The sequence below is a fragment of the Geotrypetes seraphini genome, chromosome 11, assembly GCF_902459505.1.
Source record: "Geotrypetes seraphini chromosome 11, aGeoSer1.1, whole genome shotgun sequence".
Taxonomy (NCBI): Eukaryota; Metazoa; Chordata; class Amphibia; order Gymnophiona; family Dermophiidae; genus Geotrypetes; species Geotrypetes seraphini.
In genome coordinates this window covers 2,850,869-2,876,050 of record NC_047094.1, presented here as the reverse complement: position 1 = coordinate 2,876,050, position 25,182 = coordinate 2,850,869, and the positions used below count along the sequence as shown (strand labels likewise).

Below are 25,182 nucleotides of genomic sequence, written 5' to 3'. Positions count from 1 at the left end.
TATTACCTTTCTCCTTTTAAAGCATCGTCATTTCTTGTCTTCTCGGGCAAATCATTTTACTTCTTATTGCTTTGGGTATCCATCTGCCTTTTAAACTTCTCTAGACAGGGATTTATTGGTTCCGTAATTATTAGTTTTGGTTGCGATAATTCTCTTGAGGGCTCTGTTATTAACTTAGTGACATAGTAAATAACGGCAGATAAAAAGACCAGTGTGGTCCATCCATTCGGCCTGACAAGTCACATTAATTCTCAAGGCAATGCTGAAGCAACGTTTTTACTTCTTAAGTTCCAGTTCCCCCCCCACACACACACACTCGAGATAGGTAAGACCAGTGTATCTCCAACAGTCAAATGATTTCTGTCAGTATAAGAAACTTTTAAAATGTAACCTGTTTTGCCAGATGAAATATGCGCATTGAGGTACCTTCTTGTCAGAAAGATTGGATTTAATGATCCTTTCAGAAAATTATAAAAAAAAAACTGTTTAAGTTTGGTTGCACCAGTTTTAAAGTACTATGTGGTATGGCTCCTAATTACCTGTCTCTATATTTTGAAAGATATAAACCCAAAAGAATAACTCGAGGGCAATATTTATTTGTGTTCCCAATTATTAAGCCTTGTCGTTAACATAAGAACATAAGAAGTGCCTCTGCTGGGTCAGACCGGATGTCCATCGTGCCCAGCAGTCCGCTCACGTGGCGGCCCGACAGGTCCAGGACTTGTGTAGTAGTCCTCAATCTATATCCTTCTATCTCCTTTTCCTTCAGAAAATTGTCCAATCCCTTCTTGAATCCTAATACCGTACTCTGTCCTATCACGCCCTCTGGAAGCGCATTCCAGGTGTCCACCACCCGTTGGGTGAAGAAAAACTTCTTAGCATTGGTTTTTAATCTGTCCCCTTTCAACTTTTCTGAATGCCGTCTCGTTTTTGTAGTTTTCAAAAGTTTGAAGAATCTGTCCCTCTCCACTTTCTCTATGCCCTTCATGATCTTATAGGTCTCAATCATGTCCCCTCTAAGTCTTCTCTTCTCCAGGGAAAAGAGCCCCAGTTTCTCCAGTCTCTCAGTGTATGAAAGGTTTTCCATTCCTTTTATCAAACGTGTCGCTCTCCTCTGAACCCTCTCGAGTATCGCCATATCCTTTTTAAGGTACGGCGACCAATATTGGGGGCAGTACTCCAGATGCGGATGCACCATCGCCCGATACAACCTAGCATTCTATTCGCTCTCTTGGCAGCCGCTGCGCACTGTGCCAACGGCTTCATTGTCTTGTCCACTATTACCCCCAAGTCCCTTTCTTGGGTACTCTCACTCAATAACATCCCTCCCATCGTATAGCTGTACCTCGGGTTTTTGGTTCCTACATGCAATACTCTACATTTCTCTACTTTACATTTCTGAGTCTGAGGTAAGTACACATTGCATTTCCAAGTCTGGGGTAAGTACACATTGCTATTCTAGGTCTGAGGTGAGTACACACATTTCCGAGTCTAGGGTAAGTACACATTGTAATTCTGGGTCTAGAGAGAGTACACACCTTGCAAACAGTACTGAAGGAGTCAAATTAGCTCAAGCGGGAATATCTCCACAGAGACATAACAAACATAAGGTATGGAGGGCTATGTATGTCAATGCCCACAGTTTGAGCAACAAGATTCTGGAATTAGAAACGGAAATAAGGAACGCCGACCTAGATGTGGTGGCGATAGCCGAGACCTGGCTCACGGACTCCCATGGGTTGGACATGGCCATACTGGGTTACAACTTACTTCGTCGAGATAGAGAGGGCAAAATGGGAGGAGGGGTAGCACTTTATACTAAAGATGACATTAAAGTTACCAGAATTGCGGATGTCAGGTACACCGGGGAATCCCTCTGGGTGAATTTGGCCAGGGGGAAGGACAAATGCCTGTATCTTGGCATAATATACAGACCTCCAAGACAACAGGATGACCTAGATATAGAATTAATCGAAGACATAGAGAATATCACTTTGCGTGGGGACACAGTATTGTTAGGAGACTTCAATATGCCTGATGTGGATTGGAACAAACTTTCCTCTGCGACCAGCAGCAGCAGAAGGCTATTAACCTCTATAAAGGGAGCAAGACTCAGGCAAATGGTATTAGAGTCCACTAGGGATCAGGCGATACTGGACCTGATACTTACCAACGGAGAAAGCGTCACAGAGGTCTCGGTAGGTGACATGTTGGCCTCCAGTGACCACAACATGGTATAGTACAACCTCAGGAAAGGTTTCACTAAATCAACTACATTAACCAAGGTCCTCAACTTTAAGAACACAAACTTCGAAAGCATGGGAAATTTCATCCATCGAGTGCTACAAAACCAAGTAGAAACAGATAATGTAGAGGTAATGTGATCAACTCTGAAAACAACCATACACGAAGCAACCAACCGCTATATAAAATCAGTTAGTAAACGGCGAAGAAACAATAAACCACAGTGGTTCTCTGCGGAGATCTCAGACCTCATAAAAAAAGAAGAAAAGAGCATTCATATCCTACAAACAATCAGGGAAGCAGAAATCTAGGGAAGACTATCTGGCCAAGTCAAATCAGTCAAAACAGCAGTCAGAGAGGCCAAATTTCGAATGGAGGAGAATCTAGCGAAGAACATCAAGAAGGGGGATAAATCCTTCTTCAGGTATATTAGTGACAGAAACAGAAACACAGATGGGATAGTACGCCTTAAGAAACCCGACGGGAACTATGTAGAATCGGACTCCGATAAAGCCAAAATCTTAAATGAATACTTCTGCTCAGTCTTCACTTGCGAGGCATCGGGATCCGGCCCTCAGCTGCAGACAAGGGAAAGTACGGAAGACCCATTTCGAAATTTCGAGTTTACGCCCAGCAGTGTCTACTATGAGCTATCAAAACTCAAGGTGAACAAAGCTATGGGACCAGACAAACTAAACCCTAGGGTGCTCAGGGAGTTAAATGACGTCCTGGCGGAACCGTTATCCGCGCTCTTCAACCTTTACCTAAGACATTCCACTCCACAAATAAGGATGCAGGACAGAGGCTGCTAACTACAGACCGGTGAGTCTCACATCAATAGTGAGCAAACTATTGGAAACTCTGATCAAACGCCAATTGGACACGATCCTGAACGAGGAGAATCTACGAGATCCCCATCAACACTGATTTACAAAGGGAAGGTCCTGCCAATCTAATCTGATCAGCTTCTTTGACTGGGTAACAAGAAAGCTGGATATAGGGGAGACCCTAGACATCGTGTACTTGGATTTCAGCAAAGCATTTGATAGCGTCCCACACCGCAGGTTATTGAACAAGATGAGTTCAATGGGATTAGGTGACACATTAACTGCATGGGTTAAGGACTGGCTTAGTGGTAGACTTCAAAGGGTGGTGGTAAACGGCACCCCCTCCAAAACGACGGAGGTGATCAGTGGAGTGCCGCAGGGCTCGCTCCTGGGCCTGATCCTATTCAACATCTTCGTAAGAGACTTGGCTAAGGGGCTTTGAGGAAAAATTACGTTATTCGCCGATGACGCAAAACTATGCAATATAGTTGACAAGAGCACAACAGACAAAAGCACAGTGCCTAACAAAAGCTCAATGCCCGACAGTATGACGCATGACCTACTCCTACTGGAGCATTGGTCCAGGACCTGGCAACTAAGTTTCAATGCCAAAAAATGCAATGTCATGCACCTTGGCAGCAAAAATCCATGCAGGACTTACACCCTAAACGGAGAGACCCTAACAAGGACTGTAGCAGAACGAGACCTGGGGGTGATCATTAGTGAAGACATGAAGACTGCCAATCAAGTGGAGAAAGCTTCATCCAAGGCTAGACAAATCATAGGTTGTATCTGTAGAAGTTTCGTCAGCCGTAAGCTCAAGGTCATAATGCCATTGTACAGATCGATGGTGAGACCCCATCTGGAATACTGTGTACAATTCTGGAGGCCACATTACCACAAAGATGTGCTGAGAGTTGAGTCGGTTCAGCGAATGGCCACCCGGATGGTCTCAGGACTCAAGGATCTCCCGTATGAGGAACGGCTGGATAAGTTGCAGCTATACTCACTCGAGGAGCGCAGAGAGAGGGGAGACGGGCTGTATCGAGACGGAAGAAGATATCTTTTTTCTTAAAGGTCCCATGGCTACAAGAGGGCATCCGTTGAAACTCAGGGGTGGGAAATTTCATGGTGACACCAGAAAATATTTCTTCACCGAAAGGTTGGTTGATCGCTGGAATAGACTTCCACTACAGGTAATTGAGGCCAGCAGCTTGCCAGATTTTAAGAAAAAATGGGATTGGCACGTGGGATCTCTTCATGGAGGAAGTTAGGGGGGTGGGTCATTAGTGTGGGCAGATTAGATGGGCCGTGGCCCTTTTCTGCCGTCAGCTTCTATGTTTCTATGAACTTCAACTGCCATCTCGTCGCCCACTCCCCTAGATTGTTCAGGTCCCTTTGTAGTTCTTCGCAGTCCTCTTTAGTCCGAGCACCACTAAATAGTTTGGTGTCGTCTGCAAATTTTATTATTTCACACTTCGTCCCTGATTCTATATCATTTATAAATATATTGAATACAAGAGATTCTTTGATAAACTGCTTGGTTTTCAGGCAGGTAAAATGGATTCATGGTTAAGTTCTATTATTTCTCAGACCTATTCATACATGTCTTTTAGGAAACTATTGAAAACTGATTTATTTGAAAAATTTGTAAATTGATGTTTCAGAATATTGATGGGAAATTTTAACATTGATTTTATAGTTGAACTTTTTTAAGGAATATCTATCTATTTTCGCGAATGCATTTTATTTAATCATTGTATAATCTTAGTCATTCTTAGATTTTGAATTTTTGTTCACTGTTTGTATACTTTTAGTACTGTATGTGAACCGCCTAGAACTATGTGGTAGGGCGGTATATAAAGATAAAATTATTATTATTATTATCAAGTGACACTCGAAAAGTAAAGCAAAACAGCCTTAAGAGCAAAGAGATAAGGCACCCAGCTATCAGTTAAATCCGACCTCTCCTGGGCCCAATTTTATTTTAATAGTAAAGTGAATGACAGTGTCTCTTATTCCGGAGGTCTCGGAAAGACATGACTGTAGCTCAGCTCCAAGATGAGGGGGAGGGGGGGGGGAATAGACGAGAAACACCCTTGCCCCAAAACCAGAGCTACACAGTAAAGATTGGGACCAGTAAGACTTAGGGTAAGAATGTGGCGCTTCTGTCGTCTCTATGGCAGCCAAAAGGAAGGTTACGGAGGCGCAGTCATCAAAAGAACTAAGATACTGAACGGCTTATGTCTTAAAATAAAAGTACAGTACTGTATAATTAGGTAGGGCTTGCAAATATCGGCCTTTAACCGTGGGGCTGTAGCGTGTTTAAAGTGTTTTCCTTTTTTTTTCCCGCCACAACCTCTCTTCTGATCCATTCTCTCCCATCCCTACAGTATTAATCTGTCTCCCTGTGCACATCTTTAATCAGTGGGTCACAGAACTAGGGCTTCTTTCCCACTCTGCATCTCCACTGCACCCTATACCCAGTGATGGTAATCCCCCCCAAAAGAAACCCATAAAAAGAAAAAATCCCAAATATCCTCTATAATAAAACCCTAAGCGTGCATGCGCACTTAGGGTTATCTGATCGCTGCCGCTGTGCTGTGTCCCTCCATGCCGAATTCCATTTTGGAACACGCCAGCAACTCTCACCTCCCACCCGCACTCACCAACCGCTGCCGACAGTGCTGCTCCTCTTCAAAGCAGCCTGCTAAGGATCTCGGCTGGCTGTAACGAACCTCGCAGGCCGCTCTGCACTTCGGTAGCACGTTCCCTCTGACGTACATGATCGCCTCAGAGGGAACGTGCTACCGAGGTGCAGAGCGGCCTGCGAGGTTCACTACAGTTGGCCGCAATCCTCAGCAGGCTGCTTTAAAGAAGAGGAGGCCGCATTCAAACTAAAACTCAGCCATCGGTGTGTGTTTTCCTTGCAAAGCAAAGTTTAATATCTCAAAGTATGTTTTTATACTGTAGAATGGTTGTGGGATGGTCATGATTGTAGAGTTTAATTATTAAAATACTGGAGGGGGAACTTGAACATTAATTGAAAGGTTGGGTAATGCTGCAGGTTCGTGGAAAGTCTCCAAGTCTCTTTCACTGCCCTAAGTTAGCTGGAGAGGTCTGCATTTCTGTAGATTATACTGGACTTGGTCTAATCTACTGGATAACAGGAAGGACAGTTTACATCAAGTAGGAAGCCGCATGCTGGACAGGGGGAGCAGGGAAGAGGGACAGGGGGAGCAAGTAAGGCGTGCTGCTGGACAGGGGGAGCAGGGAAGAGGGACAAGGGGAGCAGGTAAGGAGTGCTGCTGGACAGGGGAAGCAGGGAAGAGGTGCTGCTGGACAGGGGGAGCAGGAAAGAGGTGCTGCTGGACAGGGGGAGCAGGGAAGGGGTGCCGCTGGACACGGGGAGGTAAAAGGGAGAAGGACTACTGCTTGACAGGGGGAGCAGGCAAGGGGTGATGGTGGACAGCCGAGGACAGAAAGAGACAGAAAGCGTCCAAGGAGGGAGGGAGAGAGAGAGAGACAGAAAGAAAGACAGACACACACATCTATTCTAGCACCCGTTAATGTAACGGGCTTAAAGGCTAGTATTATATAACTAGTCTTATAGCCCGTTACATTAACGGGTGCTAGAATATATGGGTGTGTGTCTGTCTTTATTTCTTTCTCTCTCTCTCCTTAGCCGCTTTCTGTATTTCTGTCTTTCTTTTTCCTTGGCTGTCCACTACCATCCCACACCCCTCCTGACCCGACTCCCGCTGTCTTTCTTTCTGTCTGTCTCTGTCCCTGGCCCCCTTTGTCTGTTTGTCTTTCTGTATATGTCCCTGGCCCTGTGTCTTTCTTCTTTTCTTTCTGTCTCCCTTCCTCCCTCTGTCTGTCTGTCTGTCAAAAGCAGCATTCCCTCCCCCTTCCATTTCCCTCCCCCCACACCAGTTCCCTGTACAGCAGCATTAGCGTTTCCTCTACCCTCTTTCCCTTCCCACAGTGGTGACAACAAACGCGGGTCCGAGTCATTTGCCGCTGCCCCCCCCCCTTCCGTTCCCACGGGCCGACTGGCGATTTAAGCAGCGTGTGCATCAGTGTTCACATGCTGCTTCGGGTCCTTCTACTGCCCTGATTTACTCAGGCACGTCCGGAGCAAATCAGGACAGTAGAAGGGCCCGAAGCAGCGTGTGAAGACTGATGCATACGCTGCTTAAATCGCCAGTCGTGCCCGCGGGAATGGAAAGTGGGGGGCGGCGGCAAATGACTCGGGTCCCGGGCAGCGGAAAGTTGCTGGGCTCTGCAGGCCTCCCCACCCCACCATCCTAACGTCAAACTGATACCTGAGGCCGGCCACCACCACCACCACTTCCGGAGCTCGCTTGCGCTTCGGCCGGTAGGTGGAGAGCAGGGAAGCTTTTGTGATGCGCGAACACGCAGCAGCAGGACGGACCAGAAGCCGCGCATGCGCACTTCCTATGTGTCGCTACAGCTCATGGAAAAGCGGCACACACTTAGGAACTGTGCATGCGCGGCCTAGCATTTTATTAAATTAAATTAGATAATGATGTTTTACTGTGTTCTATGTGGTTTTATGAATGTTAAGTTATTGTTTTAATTATGAATGGACTGTTGTAATCCACTTTGTATAAAAGCAGAATATAAGTAACAAACTAAAAACCTGTATGATTTGAATGTGCTTTAAAATATGCCGAATTGCTCCTGAGTGTAGAATTGCTTAGCGTTTGCTAATTCTAAGAAGCTCGTTGGTATAGAATGGGTGTCTTAAGATTTAGTGCATGTTAATGTCTGTTAGAGCACTAAGCTTTAGTGAAAGGGCCTCTGGCTGTGTTATGGTTGATTTTAATTTTGAGTGCTTGATTTGTCATTTTTGCAGGTTGAAATTAACAAAATAAAACTGCCTTGAGATAAAATTTGGGAAAATGCTGTAGAAATACTAGAATATTTTTTCCAGTGTGTGGAAGTAAACTACCCCTATTTTAAACATGTTGACATGGCATTAAAACTATCCCCTTCCAGCCAAGGCCATGGACCATCACTCCAAGCCTAATGTGATCAGAAATATGGGCTTAAATTGAAGGGTGGTAAAGAAACGGTGGCTGTGGATGCGAGAAGATGAGGCTTCTCTTGCAAGAAGTCCTGCTGTTGGCAGTTTGAGGGTCATGAGGGCTTTGGATGCTGAGAGGAGGGTTTTTTGGTTTAGATTTGTTTAGACAGGCAGAAGCTTTTACACCAAAGGCCCATTCGATATTGTCCTTAAAGATGACTGCAGTGCATGTATGTTTCAGATTTTGCGGTTCCTGATACAGTCCAGTTCCTGTGCTGGGATCCTTGATGGAAAATTGACTGGAAGGGATTCCAGAGCTATCCTCTTTTCCCATGAAAGGATATTGAAGTATTTCCATAGTGTCAGTAGGCAGGCTCCCTTGAAATTTGAATCTCTCCCAATCAAAGTTGTCCCCACTTTAAAACTGCTAGGAGTCACTTTTGACAGTAAATTTTCTTATCACAATCACATTAGTACGGTGGTCCAGAAATGTTTTCATTGTTTTAGAATGATACGTTCTCTCGCTAAGTTACTAGAACCAGCTTCCTTGAATACTTTGATCCATTCTCTAGTAATTTCTTGCATAGACTATATAAAGGCATCACTAAAAAGGAAATTAGACGACTTCAGATAGTGCAGAATACAGTTATCAATACGATCACGATTCATCTCTCCTGTTCAGCTTGCATTGGTTACCCGTTGAACATAGAATTAGTTATAAAATCTTACTCTTAACCAGAGTTCATTGATAGATTTTTAATTCCGTATAGTCCTTCAAAATGTCACAGAACCTTCTTATAATACCATCATTAAAATCAATCAACACATTGCGTTCCAATAATTTTGCTGTCTCTTTGGAATTCGCTGCCCAATCATTTGCGCAGTGAATCTGTAATAAATCAATTTAAATCAAAATTAAAAACAATCTTGTTCCAAGATGTTTTTGGACAATAATGGTCCTTTTAAGGACAAAAACAAGCTTTATCACTTTTTGTCCTAACCTATTGTTTTTTTCCCTTTTACTGTGCTCTTTTTCCCACGATTGTAGTTCTCACCCTCCTTCCCTACTGTTTGAAGGTATTATTTAGTATCCCTAACTTTTAAATTTGTTTTTATGTAATTTTTATATTGTACACCGCTTAGAAACCTGATGAAGCAGTTTTAAAATTCTTTTTAATAAACTTGAAACTTGATCTGGTGCTGTGCTTCCTCAAACTTCCGGCAAAAAGTACAGTGGAATATTTTGGGCCTTCTCTCCAAATTCTGATTCACAGACCTTCACAATATATGCAAAACATATCCTTATATATTTAAACATTTAATTTTGAAGCATTTAAGCCTTTAGCTCATGCCATTTTCCAAGAGGGATTGCAAAATGTTCTTGACCATTGGAACTGCAAAGAGTAGACAAGCAGGAAGGGATCCAAGTCCAGTGCTGCTCTTCTGAAATCTGAGTCCATTTCTGCTCTTCTTGTTCCCTATTCTAAGGCCCTGCTTTGATTGCTTTGTATTTTGAATGGACCTCAGCAATGGTGACCTTATCTTCTGTACAAGACTTTTCAGCTCACCTGCATCATAGGGAAGAAATCTTTCATTATCCCAGGACAAGCAGGCATGATATTCTCACATGTGGGTGACGTCATCTACGGAGCCCCGATGCGGAAGCATTTTCAAGCAAACTTGATTGAAGATTTAAGTTTGCTCTGCTGCTCCACGCATGCGTGCCTTCCTGCTCCACTAGGGGGCGCATCCCCTCGTGGTCTCCAGTTCAAAATTTTCCGCTGAGCCTAGAAGTCGTGTTTTTTCAGGCTCTGCCCCAACTGCCTTCTAGCACCACGATTTTTTCTTGTTTTTCTTGATTTAGTCGCTGTGCGCGAGTTTTTTTCTTGTTTCAACTGTTCCTGCTCATTTTTCACCGACCCGGAGACTTCCGGGTCCCCGTGGCCGCGTGGCTATTCGAGCCGCGGCCAGTTTCGATTCTATGTCCCGGCCTTTGACCGGCTTTAAAAAGTGCTCCCGGTGCGAGCGGCTTCTTTCCATCACAGACCCGCATCGCCGGTGCATCCTCTGCCTGGGGGCCGCTCATCCAACCGACTCCTGCCCCCAGTGCGCTACTTTCCAGAACCGGGCCCTCCGTCGAAGGAAAGCCCGTATGGTGGATCTTTTCACCCCGGACCAACCCTCTACCTCGGCCTCGAGGTCGGCCCCGGCCTCGGCCCCGGCCTTGACCTCGGCCCCGAATACCTCGGCATTGCCTCGAGACTCGAACCCGAAGCCCTCGGGACAACAGAAAACCTCGACTCCGGGTAAGTCCCCTCTTCCCTCTTCAGGTTCTGTACCAGCAAAGAAACCAGCCTCGGGGACACCGGCGACGCATGGTGGAAGTCCCATGCTTACAGCCCCGGCGAAGCCCTCCAAGCCTTCGGGCCATGCCTCCACCACACGGGAATACTCTGATACAAGGTCGCCCCCGGTGGAGTGCACCGAGGCAGGGGACATGCCCTCGATGCTGTCCGTGCCCGTTTTTCAGGACCTACTCTGAGCGATGATCTCGTCGGAGCTGTCCGCTGCAATGGCCCATTTGCAACCGGCCTCGACCTCGACCCCACATGTGCCAGACCAGCCTGAGCCTCGCGTCGAGCCACCTCGAAGAAAAGCGCGCAAGCTTCGCCGCATTCCATCCTCCTCGGACTCCTCACCGAGGCACCCAAGGCACTCTCCCTCCACAGAACGCCGCGGTGCAAAACGTTGCGCTAAAACGACAGAAACCTCGAACCGCCGTACCTCTAAGAAGGCCCGGGGTTCCCCCACTCTACGAGGCCGTTCACCTACACCTCGTACGGGACCATTAAGGGTGGCTGAGTTATCACTCTCCAACCCGCGCATCCTCCGAACTCCCCCTCGGACCGGGACTCCGACCCGAGGTCGCAGGTTTTCACCGAGGGAGTCCGGGTCGAGGTAACCAATTCGACATCAATCGGTACCTCGAACCCCGACATCGTCTCCGAGGGGCTCCTCGAGACGTCGGAGATCTACGACCCCGGAACACTTTCCCAGTACTTCCCCGGTCTCGGAGCATGGATCGGAGCAGGAACCTCGATACTCGAGGGAAGCCTCCCCATCCTTCTCCACCCGACGGAGGTCTCGTTCACCGACCCCGCACGGGACCTCGGGAACATCTCGCCCATCCTTCACTCGCTTTGTCCAGGACATGGGCCACGCTTTGGACTTAGACCTCCAGTCCGACTCCAGATACTCCAAGGAATACCTAGCGGAGCTGGATATGCCATCCCTCCGCTTGCCGCCTAACCCGGTACTCCAACAGGCCTTCTTCAGGAACCTGGAGACCCCCTACATGGTCACAGCCGTACACTCCAAAATGGAGGCCAAGTACCGCACAGTACCCTACCCCGGATTCGAACAACCACAGCTCTCCCACCAGTCGCTGCTAGTAGAATCCTCCTTGAAAAAGGCCCACCCATCCCGGGTCTCAGCCGCGGTCCCCCCAGGCCGAGAAGGCCGAACCCTAGACAAGTTCGGCAGGAGACTATATCAAAATGCCATGATGGCCCCTAGGGTGCAAAGCTACACTTTCACCTTCACATCCTACCTCAAATACCTCATTGGACTATTGAGAGCCTTTGAGACTGACCTACCGGCCCCCCGCCAAGGAGCGTTTGGCCTGCTTTTAGAGTCCCTCTCCAACCTGTGCCTCCATCTATTCCACGCGGCCTACGATGGCTTCGAACTCTCCTCTAGAGAGGCAGCCTTTGCTATCGCCATGCGCCGACTAGCTTGGCTGCGCCTGGTCGACATGGACCCCAACTTACAGGACCGGTTGGCTAACCTACCCTGCGTGGGAAAAGAACTGTTCGATGACACGATCGAGGTGGCTACAAAACGCCTCTCCGAACACGAACGCTCGTTTGCCTCCCTCGTGCGGCAAAAGCCTAAACCGCCCGCGTCCAGGCCGTTCAGGGCCCCTCCGCGCCGCTACCCACAAAAATCCACTCCTGCCTTCTCGCGGCCTCCGCCCAGGCGTCCGCAAGCCCACTACCGGCTCATGCCAAAGTCCCAACCGCCTGCGACTTCCAAACCATCCCCGTCCTTTTGATGGGATTCGCAGAAGAGGGCGGGCCCCCTCCGCCATAGTCCCAGGCCTCCTTCCCATCGGGGGCCACCTCAAAGCCTTTTACCCCCGCTGGGAACAAGTCACGTCGGACGCATGGGTCCTTGGCGTGATCTCATCAGGATACTCTCTCAACTTTCGGGCCATGCCTCCAGACAACCCCCCAAGGAATTGCCCTCCCAACCGGACGCAGCTATCCCTACTCCTCTCCGAGGCTCGAGACCTGCTTCGCCTCAGGGCAGTGGAGGAGGTTCCCCCCAACCAACGGGGGAAGGGCTTCTACTCCCGTTACTTCCTGGTACCGAAAAAAACGGGAGACCTACGCCCAATACTAGACTTGAGACGCCTCAACAAATTTCTAGTAAGGGAAAAATTTCAGATGCTTTCCCTACCGACCCTCTACCCCCTGATCAACGAGGGCGACTGGCTCTGCTCCCTCGATCTGAAGGAGGCGTACACACATGTCCCAGTACACCCCGCTCACCGCAAGTTCTTGCGTTTTCAGGTAGGGGACTGGCACCTACAATACCGAGTCCTCCCCTTCGGCCTAGCATCATCACCTCGGGTCTTCACCAAGTGCCTCGTGGTGGTCGCAGCAACCTTACGTTCCCAGGGCCTCCAGGTATTCCCCTACCTGGACGACTGGCTGATCAAAGCCCCGTCCAGGGAAGGGGTTATCTCAGCGACCCAACAGACTATTACCTACCTACAAAGTCTGGGGTTCGAAATAAACTTCCCAAAATCCCAACTACGCCCCTCGCAGTCCCTACAGTTCATCGGGGCCACGCTGGATACGGTTCGCCTCCGTTCCTTCCTCCCCCTTCCGCGCCTAGAGGCGTTAGTAAGTCTGAGTCGAAGGATCTCTCGGCTGACCTCGGTATCAGCCCGACAGATGATGACTCTCCTAGGCCACATGGCCTCCACCGTCCATGTCACACCCTTCGCCCACCTCCATCTGAGAATCCCTCAATGGACCCTGGCCTCTCAATGGCGTCAAGACCGGGACCCGATCGATCGTCCCGTGACAGTGACTCCTTCCTTGCAAAGATCGCTCCGCTGGTGGGCCGACTCTTCAAATCTTTCCAAAGGTTTACTCTTCCTCGCCCCTCATCACAGCAAGGTACTCACCACGGACTCGTCAGAGTACGCTTGGGGAGCCCATCTAGACGGCCTACGCACGCAGGGGATGTGGTCAGCGGAAGACCGCAGCTGTCACATCAACGTGCTAGAGCTCCGGGCCATCTATCTCGCAGCTGTAGCCTTTCAACATCTGCTCCACGACCGGGTGGTCCTCATCCGAACCGACAACCAGGTAGCAATGTACTATGTAAACAAACAAGGAGGAACAGGGTCTTGGTCCCTCTGTCGGGAAGCCCTGCGCCTCTGGAAATGGGCAATCTCCAACAACACCTTCCTTCGAGCGGTGTACATACAAGGAGTACAAAACTGTCTGGCGGACAAACTCAGCCGCCTCCTCCAGCCACACGAGTGGTCACTGCACTCTCAAACCCTACGACAGGTGTTCAAACAGTGGGGGACACCTCAAATAGATCTGTTCGCATCCCCCCACAATCACAAACTGCCTCTCTTCTGCTCCCGGATGTACTCCCCGGACCGGCTCGAGGCCGACGCCTTCCTCCTCGACTGGGAGGGAAGGTTCCTGTACGTGTTCCCGCCGTTTCCTCTGATCCTGCGGACGCTGGTCCACCTGAAAACAGTACAAGCCACCCTGATCCTGATTGCTCCTCGCTGGCCACGCCAGCCTTGGTTTTCCCTTCTACTTCAACTCAGTGTCAGAGATCCACTACCTCTGCCTCAGTTTCCCTCTCTACTATCACAGGGTCAAGGTTCGCTGTTACATCCCAATCTTCAATCTCTTCATCTGAATGCTTGGTTTCTTTCCCCCTGACTTCTCTCCCCGTGTCTCAATCAGTCAAGGAGATATTGGAGGCCTCTAGAAAGACCTCAACGAGAACCTGCTACTCCCAAAAGTGGACCAGATTCTCAGCCTGGTGCTCCTCTCACAGCCAGGACCCGGTGTCGGTCCCCGTCCCCCTGGTCCTTGACTATTTACTTCAATTATCTCACTCCGGCCTAAAGACCAACTCCATTCGAGTACATCTCAGTGCGATTTCAGCCTTCCATCAGCCCCTGGAAGGGAAAGCCCTCTCGCTCCACCCCCTAGTCTCTCGCTTCATGAAGGGTCTTCTGAATGTTCACCTTCCTCTCAAACCCCCTCCGGTGGTTTGGGACCTTAACGTGGTTCTGGCTCAACTAATGAAACCTCCATTTGAGCCCCTAGACAAATGCCATCCAAAATTCCTCACTTGGAAGGTGATTTTCCTGCTTGCGCTCACTTCCGCTCGGCGGGTTAGTGAGCTACAAGCCCTTGTGGCGGACCCACCCTTCACGGTATTCCATCACGACAAGGTGGTACTCCGCACTCATCCAAAGTTCTTACCTAAAGTAGTGTCTGATTTTCATCTCAATCAGTCCATTGTCTTACCTGTGTTTTTTCCCAAGCCCCACTCTCATCCCGGAGAGGTGGCGCTCCACACTCTTGACTGTAAAAGAGCGTTGGCCTTCTACCTCCAACGCACTCAACCACACCGGAAAGTCCCACAATTGTTTTTGTCCTTCGACCCAAACCGGTTAGGTCACCCAGTCTCCAAGCGCACCTTGTCCAACTGGTTGGCCGATTGCATCTCCTTCTGCTACGCTCAGGCTGGTCTCGCACTGCAAGGTCAAGTAACGGGACACAAGGTCCGAGCGATGGCAACCTCCGTAGCGTTCCTCAGGTCCACACCTATTGAGGAAATCTGCAAGGCTGCCACGTGGTCTTCGGTTCATACTTTCACCTCCCATTACTGTCTGGACTCACTGTCCAGGAGCGATGGCCGGTTCGGCCAATCGGTTTTGCGAAATCTATTTGCTTAAATTGCCAACTTCCCTCCACCCCTTTTCAGTTAGCTTGGAGGTCACCCACATGTGAGAATATCATGCCTGCTTGTCCTGGGATAAAGCACAGTTACTTACCGTAACAGGTGTTATCCAGGGACAGCAGGCATATATTCTCACAACCCGCCCACCTCCCCGAGGTTGGCTTCTCTGCTAGTTAAGTGAACTGGAGACCACGAGGGGATGCGCCCCCTAGTGGAGCAGGAAGTGGAGCAGCAGAGCAAACTTAAATCTTCAATCAAGTTTGCTTGAAAATGCTTCCGCATCGGGGCTCCGTAGATGACGTCACCCACATGTGAGAATATATGCCTGCTGTCCCTGGATAACACCTGTTACGGTAAGTAACTGTGCTTTACGCACTTACCACAGCATCTTTTTCACATGCGTGTTAAACTCTCAAGCTCTGAAATTCTAGGAAACAAACATTGCGGATAGGGAGAACGGCTGGTTTCTGGTATCTGCCATTAAATATTTGCTGAAGCTTCATCCCTCAGAGCCTCAATTGCTATCACAATTTAACTTGTGTTTTCAAAGTAGAAAAAATAATCATCCAGGTTTTTATACACTGCCTCTGCCAAAAGCTCAGGGTGGTTTACAAGAAAATAATTTGCAGAGATAAAATTCCAACACTTTCATATGAAAGAATTTTTCCAATATCCTCCTCCTTTATCAAGTTGCTTTTCAAATTCTAGCTGTGCCTTGCCAGATTTCCCAATTTCCACTCATCGCTCTCTTAATGGTGTTTGTTGGTGATTCCCGCTCATCCGCACGTCTGATTGCTGTTGGCCTCAACATCCTGCGTCACTGTTCTAGTCCCATCTCTCTGGAACATGGTTCTTCTTGGACTTTGACCAGAATGATCATTCAAGAGGTTCAAAGGTGTCCTTAAAGCCCATCTCTTTACCAAGGCTTTCCCTTTCTCAAATAAATAACAGAGACCAGAACCTCCTTGTACAACCTCCCTTCCTTGCGTATTGTACAGTATCTCTATGATCTATTTGATACTGTTAAATTATCATTGTAACCTAGTCCTCTCTATGAGATTCTCCCTATCATTATTTGACATTTGTTCTTGGTGTATTAAATAGATTTGAAATGTAAAAGGAACATAAGAATTGCCTCTGCTGGGTTAGCTTAGTGGTCCTTCGTGCCCAGCAGTCCGCTCACATGGCGGCTCCCAGGTCAAAGACCGTGCTCTAAATGAGTCCAGCCTCACCTGCATATGTTCCAGTTTAGCAGGAAGTTGTCCAACTTTGTCTTGAATCCCTGAAGGGTGTTTTCCCCTATAACTGACTCCAGAAGAGCGTTCCAGTTTTCTTCCACTCTCTGGGTGAAGAAGAACTTCCTTACGTTTGTACGGAATCTATCCCCTTTCAACTTTAGAGAGTGCCCTCTCTTTCTCTCTACCTTGGAGAGGGTAAACAATCTGTCTTTATCAGCTAAGTCTATTCTCTTCATTATCTTGAATGTTTCAATCATGTCCCCTCTCAGTCTCCTCTTTTCAAGGGAGAAAAAGCCCAGTTTCTCTAATCTCTCACTGTACGGCAACTCCTCCAGCCCCTTAACCATTTTAGTTGCTCTTCTCTTGACCCTTTCGAGTAGTACCGTGTCTTTCTTCATGTATGGTGACCAGTGCTGGACGCAGTACATATATAAAAAGTTTACCACGTCTAGAGTGTGCCTTACTTTCAGAGAAAGATGTGGAGTATACTCGGGTTAAAAGCTGCCTCTCGAAAGATAGCCCTACCTTTATGCACATGTTAGTATTCTTAAGGGCAGAGTTGCAATGTACAGAATCTTAATAAAATTTGCGAATCTATGCATAGTGTACCTGGATGCACTTACCTTACTGGAGCTCTTTCTGGGAGCCAATTAAACCCTCATTATACAAAATAAATAGCCCCGCTATGCGGCCTCTGGGACCAGCATCTAGGTCTCTGAAGCTAGCAACACATAGTGATGCCAAAGCCTGGAAGGGACATGTTTAGATCCAGTGCTGGAACATAAGAACATAAGAATTGCCGTTGTTGGGTCAGACCAGTGGTCCATCGTGCCCAGCAATCTGCTCACGTGGCAGCCCTTGGACCATTGGTCTGGCCCAGTAAAACTATCCTTATGTTCTTATTAATGGTCCATGCATGAATGGCAGCTGAAGCAGAGTACCTCAGAGATGGTGACTGCAGTCTCTTCACCTATTATAATGTAAATCTCTCTGATGCAATAGGCAACTGGTAGGATATCAAGTCAAGTCAATCAGATCAGACCTTTGAACTTCCTGTTCCATCAGCACTGGTGTTTTTTCACATATTAGCCCTCTCCTACCATCCCAGCCCTCTTCCATAACTGCTCTGTTACTCTTAAGTGCATTCCAAATTTCTTCCAGTTAGATGAGAAATAATCTTTGATTCTTAATATTTGGAAGAGTTAAACAGTTCTCTGTGTCTGAGGGGAAATGAAAGAAGCCCTAACAATTCATCTCTGATCTGTAACTTATGGTCTGTAAGAAGAGACAAAACTTGACAGTCCCATGATCAGACGTTAACCTGAAAGAATGCAGAGCTCAAGGGTGTTCAAGCAACTGGAGGGAAACTAAGTGGGAGCCATTTTAACCACGTGTGTTCTCAATATTGAATATCCTGTGTTCATCTTGAAAAATGTCTAAATTTGCTAAACTGTTCCCTGCCTTCCCTCAGGTGAGGTGAGCGCAAGGACAGAGGTGTGACTGGTGATATGCTTCTATTGCTAATCTGTTGCCCTCTCTCTTTGCAGTTTGCTGCTTCGTGGTTCACAAGAGGTGCCATGAATTTGTCACTTTCTGCTGCCCTGGAGCAGATAAAGGCCCAGCCTCTGATGTAAGTAAAGTGTTGTTACATTTTTGCATTAAATACAAACATATCTACGCCTAAAACTGTGTCCTCTGCCCTTCATTCCCCCTCACAGTCTCTTCTCACTCCTTCAGTCCTTCTTTCTTTCTCTTTCTGATTCAGAAAACCTTTGTGTATGGTTAAAAGTAGAAAATGGCCTTCAAGGAAGGCAGTTTCCGGGTTGTGGCCTAGTGATGGGATGCAACAGGTTCTTCTGCCTCTCCTCATTCCTCCAGGATGATAAGTTTTGTTTCCTGCTCATTCTATGCAGGAAGTCTTTGATTTTGTATTGCATTTGATATACGCTTGGACATGAGTATTAAGCAGTTTACAGAACGAATAATTGACGCCAATGAATAGTGAAGTCTAGTAAAGGCATACCTTTTCTCTGATCACTGCTGGTGCTTGGGGGGGGGGGGGCAGCATTTGTCTTTTAGCTAGCAGAAGTTTAGTGGTACAAAGCTAAAAAGTATTTCTTCTGCAAAGGCCACCTAGAAAGCCACATAGAAACATGACGGCAGATCAAGGCCAAATGGCCCATCTAGTCTGCCCAACCATCTCTTTCTCTCTTTGAAGGGTGGTGTTTAGTGGTCCTGTTTGTTAACTCAAAAGGCAGTTCATTGATAAACCTGGCAAGAATAGAAAGGCAGTCAAAATGTTCATTGATCTCAACCTTTTTGAAGTTGTCTTGCTTTGGCTCATGCTGGGGGGGATTTGAATGAAAGATGCACTTGTCAATTTAGCAGAAATAATTGTCAAATAATTGTAACATTTTAAATTTCTGAACAGATCAGCAAATCAAGCTGCAGCCTTCATAAAGCTGATTTAAGGGAGCAGTTGCAGTTACTAATCAAATTGTTATGTAGGAACCAGAGAGAACAAACTACAAACTATATAAATTACCTCTCTGTCAACACTCTCTCTATTAATATATGAACCAGTGATCAATGTTCACTACACTAGCCCAATCTCTAGATCAACTGAAGTTAAGTTATATAAAAGAGGAGGGGCCTCAGATCCCCGTGCGCTGCCAGCAATCAGCTTATCAGCCGCACTAGACAGGGAAACAACCTCATCGGCCTCCCTCCCCCTCCCGCCTAGATGTTGCTAATGTCCAAAAACAATTCAAAATCTTCGACTTCCAACAGTAAATGGTCAAAAAATTTCTCCAAACTTAGCTTTGGCAGGGTATGTTCAAGAGTTGTCTCAGAAGAACTTTTGCTGTCCTCATTAGTCCACTTCACCGAACTGAGCTAATGAATTAAGCCGAGAGTCCACCGCCCTGACGCAGCCTTTGTAGCAAAACGTCGGCGGGAGCAGACCAGTGAGGACAGCAAAAGTTCTTCTGAGACAACTCTTGAACATTCCCTGCCAAAGCTAAGTTTGGAGAAATTTTTTGACCATTTACTGTTGGAAGTCGAAGATTTTGAATTGTTTTTGGACATTAGCAACATCTAGGCAGGAGGGGGAGGGAGGCCGATGAGGTTGTTCCCTGTCTAGTGCGGCTGATTGCTGGGGATCTGAGACCCCTCCTCTTTTATATAACTTAACTTCAGTTGATCTAGAGATTGGGCTAGTGTAGTGAACATTGATCACTGGTTCATATATTAAGAGAGAGTGTTGACAGAGAGGTAATTCCCAGCACATGAGTCTGTCCAAGTCTAACATCACTTTCACCCACGTTCCTATCATCCTGTAATTCTAAACTAGGTCTTACGGCCTCTAGAAAGCATTTGGAGGCTACTAAATTCTGGTGGGAGGGATATTCAGAGAGAAGAGGAAGCCTCTGAGAAAATTAATATTACTTTGCTGGGAGATTTGATGATTTAAGCTTGTGATAGAAGAGAATTTGTAGGTTTATTGGCAAAATCTGTCATTACAAAAAAAAGAAACATTAGTTAATAGCATATCACTTAAGTATCTAAGCATTGACCTAGTATCCTGTTTCCAACAGTGGCCAATGCAGATCCCAAGTATCTGGCAAGGTCCCAAAAGAGTAAAACAGATTTTTATGCTACCTATCCTGGAGAAAAGCTCTGGATTTTCCCAAGTCTTATGGACTTTTCTTTCAAGAGCTTGTGCAAACCTCTTTATTATCTTCTGTACGTTTCCATGCAAAACTTGAAACAATACAGCAAAACGTTCACATCCCTAAATACTGAAATACAATCCAAATATAAAAAACGAATGCCCTAACATTCCCTCCAACCCATTCCTTCCCCCTGCTATTCAACGAAGCCCAAAGCCGTCCATTTTGGACTAAGCAAGAACTTATCATAAGGGTGGAAGGCCTTTCTGAGTCTGATGTTTAAGAAGGTACTATAGTATCTTTAATCATCAGATAAATTTGTTCAATTTTAACCAACACTCACTCCCTAGAAGGTCTGTCTGTGCATGTAGGAGTGTAAACATAGGTGTCCAAAAATACTGCCTGAATCACTCGCTGTACATGACACACTATAAGGGGCCCACTGAATGGGTATCCTTAAGTTCTGCTATAAATGACCATGGTAGAGCCCGTAACGGCATAGACCCAACGAGAGCTGGCTCCAGCTGCACCTCAGGAAAAGATGCCCATGAGCTGAGCAGTATGGCAGTAAATAAAAAAGTCAGGAACTCCCTGATCAGAATTGACTTCTGATCGTAAATCACGCTTGGAGTCAGGTGTCCTTTTATAGAATAGTGGTTGGTGCTGGGATCCACATCCAGTTTTGGGCCAGGAGGATTTACACCAGTTGAAATGATGTAAATTCTTGCACCTAAATTAAGCACAGGCCTCTCGAATTCTGCAAAACTGCACACAGATTCCAGGAATGCCTAGGATCCATCCATGCCCCTTCCACGGCTGTGCCCCCTTTTCTGATCCAGGTATAAAATTTATGCACCTAAAGATCTTGGCACCTAAAGATGGGCATGGAAATGGTAGGTAATGCCAATATTATTAGCATCCAATTATCAGCTCTAGTTGGCTCTTTATTAAATTGCATAGCAGGCAAAGATAGGACCACTATATTTAGGCGATCCAATTTGCCTGCTGAAGTTAGCAAGCCAGTGGTGAATATTCGCAGCTAGCTGGCTAAGTCATGTAATGTACATAGTCAGTTATAGTTTATAGTTTCTTAAAATACTTGTTATACCAACTTTCGAATATAAATCAAAGGGAAAAGAATGCCAATAATTTGATAGGAGAGACACTACAGACATACCAAAGAATAACAATCACTCAAGAAAACCAAAAAACCCTGCTCACTGTATCCCTCAAAGAGACCTTCCAGTAGTGCAATATTCCACGTTCATTGAAATAAGATTTCTCCAAAAAGTGGGCTTTAAGATTGTCTTGAATTTTTCGAAAGAAGAGTTCTAATCTGTTGTTCACTGGAAGAGTTTTCCATATTGGCCACCGGGCAATTAGAAGGCAGTACAGCCCAAACTGTTTAATATATTGACTTGTGTCAGTTTTTAAGAACCTACAGAAGGAACTTTGATGCAGTTCAGTGTTTAGATTTTAGGTTGCACATGGATTTGGCAACTTACACACACACAAAAGGTCACAAGTGAGCAGTGATGTAGCGAGGGTAGGTGGCGTTCGGGTGCCATCTCCGCCCCCCTTGTTCCTTCTGTGTCCCCACGCCACCCATGCGCTCTCCCTTCCCACCCCATATCTCTTTATATCTTCGCGACCCGGAAGTGATTTCAAAGGGAGCCAGGATGGCGCAAGCAGCAGTCTACAGTAGTTGCTCGCGTGGAGCAGGGCGAGCATGGAATGGGAGGAGCAGAGAGGTGCCAGCGCCCCCACCAAGATGGCGCCTGGGGTGATCTGCCCCTCCCCCTTACTAATATGCAACTAATTTACCATTTATCATGGGAACCTATTATATGGTCAGATCATTATCGACCCAAATTTTTCTTGATATGTAAGCCCAAAAATAAAAAATGTGGTACTGTTAAGAAGATTGTTTAAAGACAGGCTAAAGTTGATGATAAGTTATTCTGGAAGGAAGGAAGTGGCAGATTAGAGAATGAAGAAGTTACAAGTCAATTTTAGATGAGTTGGCTCATTTAAGGAAATCTAATTTAAGAGCAAAGTACAGTATAATTCTTGGTCGAGTTGAAGAGAGTATGTAGGAAATTGGAAAGGATGTGAAGATCAGTTTAATGCTTGGAGATGCATGATTAAAGCATGTAAGATAATGATATGCAATTCTAAGAAGGAGTATTTTGAACAAAAATTTCAGGAGGCTGATAATTTGTCTAAAAGATCGTTTCAGAGTTTTTTCTTCTTTGAGAGGTGCTAAAGTAATTCTTCGAAAGCCCATTATTGTTCAGCCGAAAGTTGAAATTTTAGCAGAGTACTTCCAAGATAAAATAAAAAGAAATTTTGTACTTACCTTGGTAAGATATTTTCCAGTGGATAGGTAAGACATTCTAATCTAGACCATAGGGTCATTTCCCACCATTTGCATGGTCTGCAGAATAAATCCATTACAGGTTTTTCACTCTGCCTCTAGTGTACTTCACAGGCTACTTTAGCGCCCTCTAGCAGTCAGTACCCAAGCATAGAGAAACACACCCATCTGTGAAGTAGAGGCACCTGTAACGACAGTCAATGTCTGCCATGCTATCTTTTACCGTACTATGTCGGAGAATGCAGCACAGTGGTTAAAAGCTACAGCCTCAGCACCCTGCTTCTTGTGACGCTAGGCAAGTCACGTACTCCCCCCATCAGCCCAGGAAAAATGCTTCAGTACCTGAATAAATTCATGTATGCCATTCTGAGCTCCCTTGGGAGAAGAGTATAGAAAATTGAATAAATAAATAAATGTTAAATAAAATAAGTGGGATGATTTCCTTGACAAGTTCCAGCTAGTTTTTCCTTAAGCGTTGTACTGAAATCTTACTTTTATCAACTATAGATATTATGTTGGGTTTGGATTCAAATTTGCCACAGTTTTCATCAGCCTCTGATTAAGTGAAGATATTTCTTGAATAATCAGATGCAGAGAGTTTATTTCGATCATCACCCTTCTGAGTGGAAGGCACCAGAGAGGAGTTTCTCAAGATGTTCAATTTCTACTTAAGAGCTTTATGTCAGCTGTGAGCAAATCTAGGTGTCAGTTTCCACATATGTGCAGGGTATTTTTACCAGTGGAAAATTATTTGAATTGCCAGAATGTATTTGTTCACTTGCCTATCAAATCTGAGCTTGTTTATTTGGATATATGGTTAGATTTAAATTTTAAAACTTTAGCTGAAGGTAGTGATGAAATCTGCGATTTATAAGTTGTTTTGCTTTTGCCATATAAAGCCTTATTTATCACCACAAAGAAGCAACTAGCAGGTAGGAAATATTCTGCAGAAGAGCACTTGGTCGCTCTTCAATGAAGGCTCTCGACAAAGTATTCAAAGGCACTCCAGATGAAGATCAGACTTGTCCACGCACTCATTTTCTCAGTGGTCAGTTACAGATGCAAAAGCTGGACACTGGAATCGAGATAGAAAAAAGATTGACTCGTTGGAGCTTTGCTGCTGGAGAAGGATGCTAAAAAATAGAAAAAAACCTCCCAAACCCCAAGACTAGAAAATGGTTAGGGGAAAGAGACAAAGGCCAACTAAATAATAATAACCAAAGTTAATAAAGATTAATGAAAGCAGGAGAGCCCTCAGTCACACAGCCACCGCTGGAAAATTCAATGTGTAGCTGTCGCGGGGTTACACCCAGAAGAGTGTTAACTGCGGAACATCCCTGGGCTCTCTCCGCGTGAGAAGTGATTAACTAATGCAACAAAAAGTGCAATGCGTGTAAAAAATCATAAAAAACACACACCTTCTTAAAGTTAAGTTGAAATTTGTCTCTATCCCCTAAACAAGGGGCCAAAAGGAAAGAGAGAGTGTCCAAATCACACCAGGTAAAACACAAACTGGAAGAACTTAGCTTCTCCGTGTGTGAGCAGTCCGCGAATGATGACTTCGTCCTACGGGAAATGGTGCCATTTCTTTTTTTTTTTTTTTTTAGAAATAATGTTTATTAACAGATGCAACACAGAAAGTACAGAAATGCAACAGTACTAGGACACAACGTCCAAATAGAGAAAATATAACTCAAACTGTAAACCGAGCAGGCAATCACAGAAAAGAAAATCGAGCCAGACAAGCTCTGCACCCTCCAGTCGCCATCTGCGAAAAGTTTTTTATGAAGAGAGAAAACAAAAAACAACCCCCCCAATCATACCACATATGCACTACCACCAGACGTACCATACTATCCACAACAACCACACCACAGACACCCCTCCCACTCGCACCAGCACCCACCTTTCAAGGTGAACTACGCCAAAGCCCCATACAAGAAGGACGAGAGAAAATAGAAAAGAACGAGGAGGAAAAGAGAAAAAAGAAAAGAAAAGAGAGGGGAGACAGAAGGAACAGTGGCCTTAAGAATGGATATCCAGCTGTGCCACCGATTCCCCAGGACAGAGCATCAAGGCCGCCCTCCAGAACCCCACATAGCAGCGAAGATCAATCCCCCCCCCCCTTGGGAGAACGATGAATTTCAAAGTGGGCTACCAGAGCAAGCCGGTGTAGCCAATGAGTAAAAGAAGCCACCTGGTCAGACACCCAATACTGCAAAAGAAGTTTTTTATGGTGCCATTTCTTACCTCGCTTTTTCAAGCTGTGTCGGATGAATTGAGAGACCCAGCGCAGTCAAGTTCCTGAAGAAGGGGGTGTGCACCCCCGAAACGGAGTCCCGTAGGACGAAGTCATCATTCGCGGACTGCTCACACACGGAGAAGCTAAGTTCTTCCAGTTTGTGTTTTGCCTGGTGTGATTTGGACACTCTCTCTTTCCTTTTGGCCCCTTGTTTAGGGGATAGAGACAAATTTCAACTTAACTTTAAGAAGGTGTGTGTTTTTTATGATTTTTTACACGCATTGCACTTTTTGTTGCATTAGTTAATCACTTCTCACGCGGAGAGAGCCCAGGGATGTTCCGCAGTTAACACTCTTCTGGGTGTAACCCCGCGACAGCTACACACTGGATTTTCCAGCGGTGGCTGTGTGACTGAGGGCTCTCCTGCTTTCATTAATCTTTATTAACTTTGGTTATTAT

At 46.1% G+C, this 25,182-nt stretch overlaps 1 protein-coding gene across 2 annotated transcripts in view; it reads left to right on the top strand.

Moving 5' to 3' along the window:
* PRKCB (protein kinase C beta) overlaps positions 1–25,182 on the top strand; it is a 209,194-nt gene that overhangs the window by 75,811 nt on the left and 108,201 nt on the right. For both annotated transcript variants that reach the window (XM_033914500.1, XM_033914499.1), the window contains exon 3: positions 17,981–18,063. In XM_033914500.1, coding sequence (XP_033770391.1) covers positions 17,981–18,063 — 83 coding nt within the window. The remainder of the gene's footprint in view (positions 1–17,980; positions 18,064–25,182) is intronic.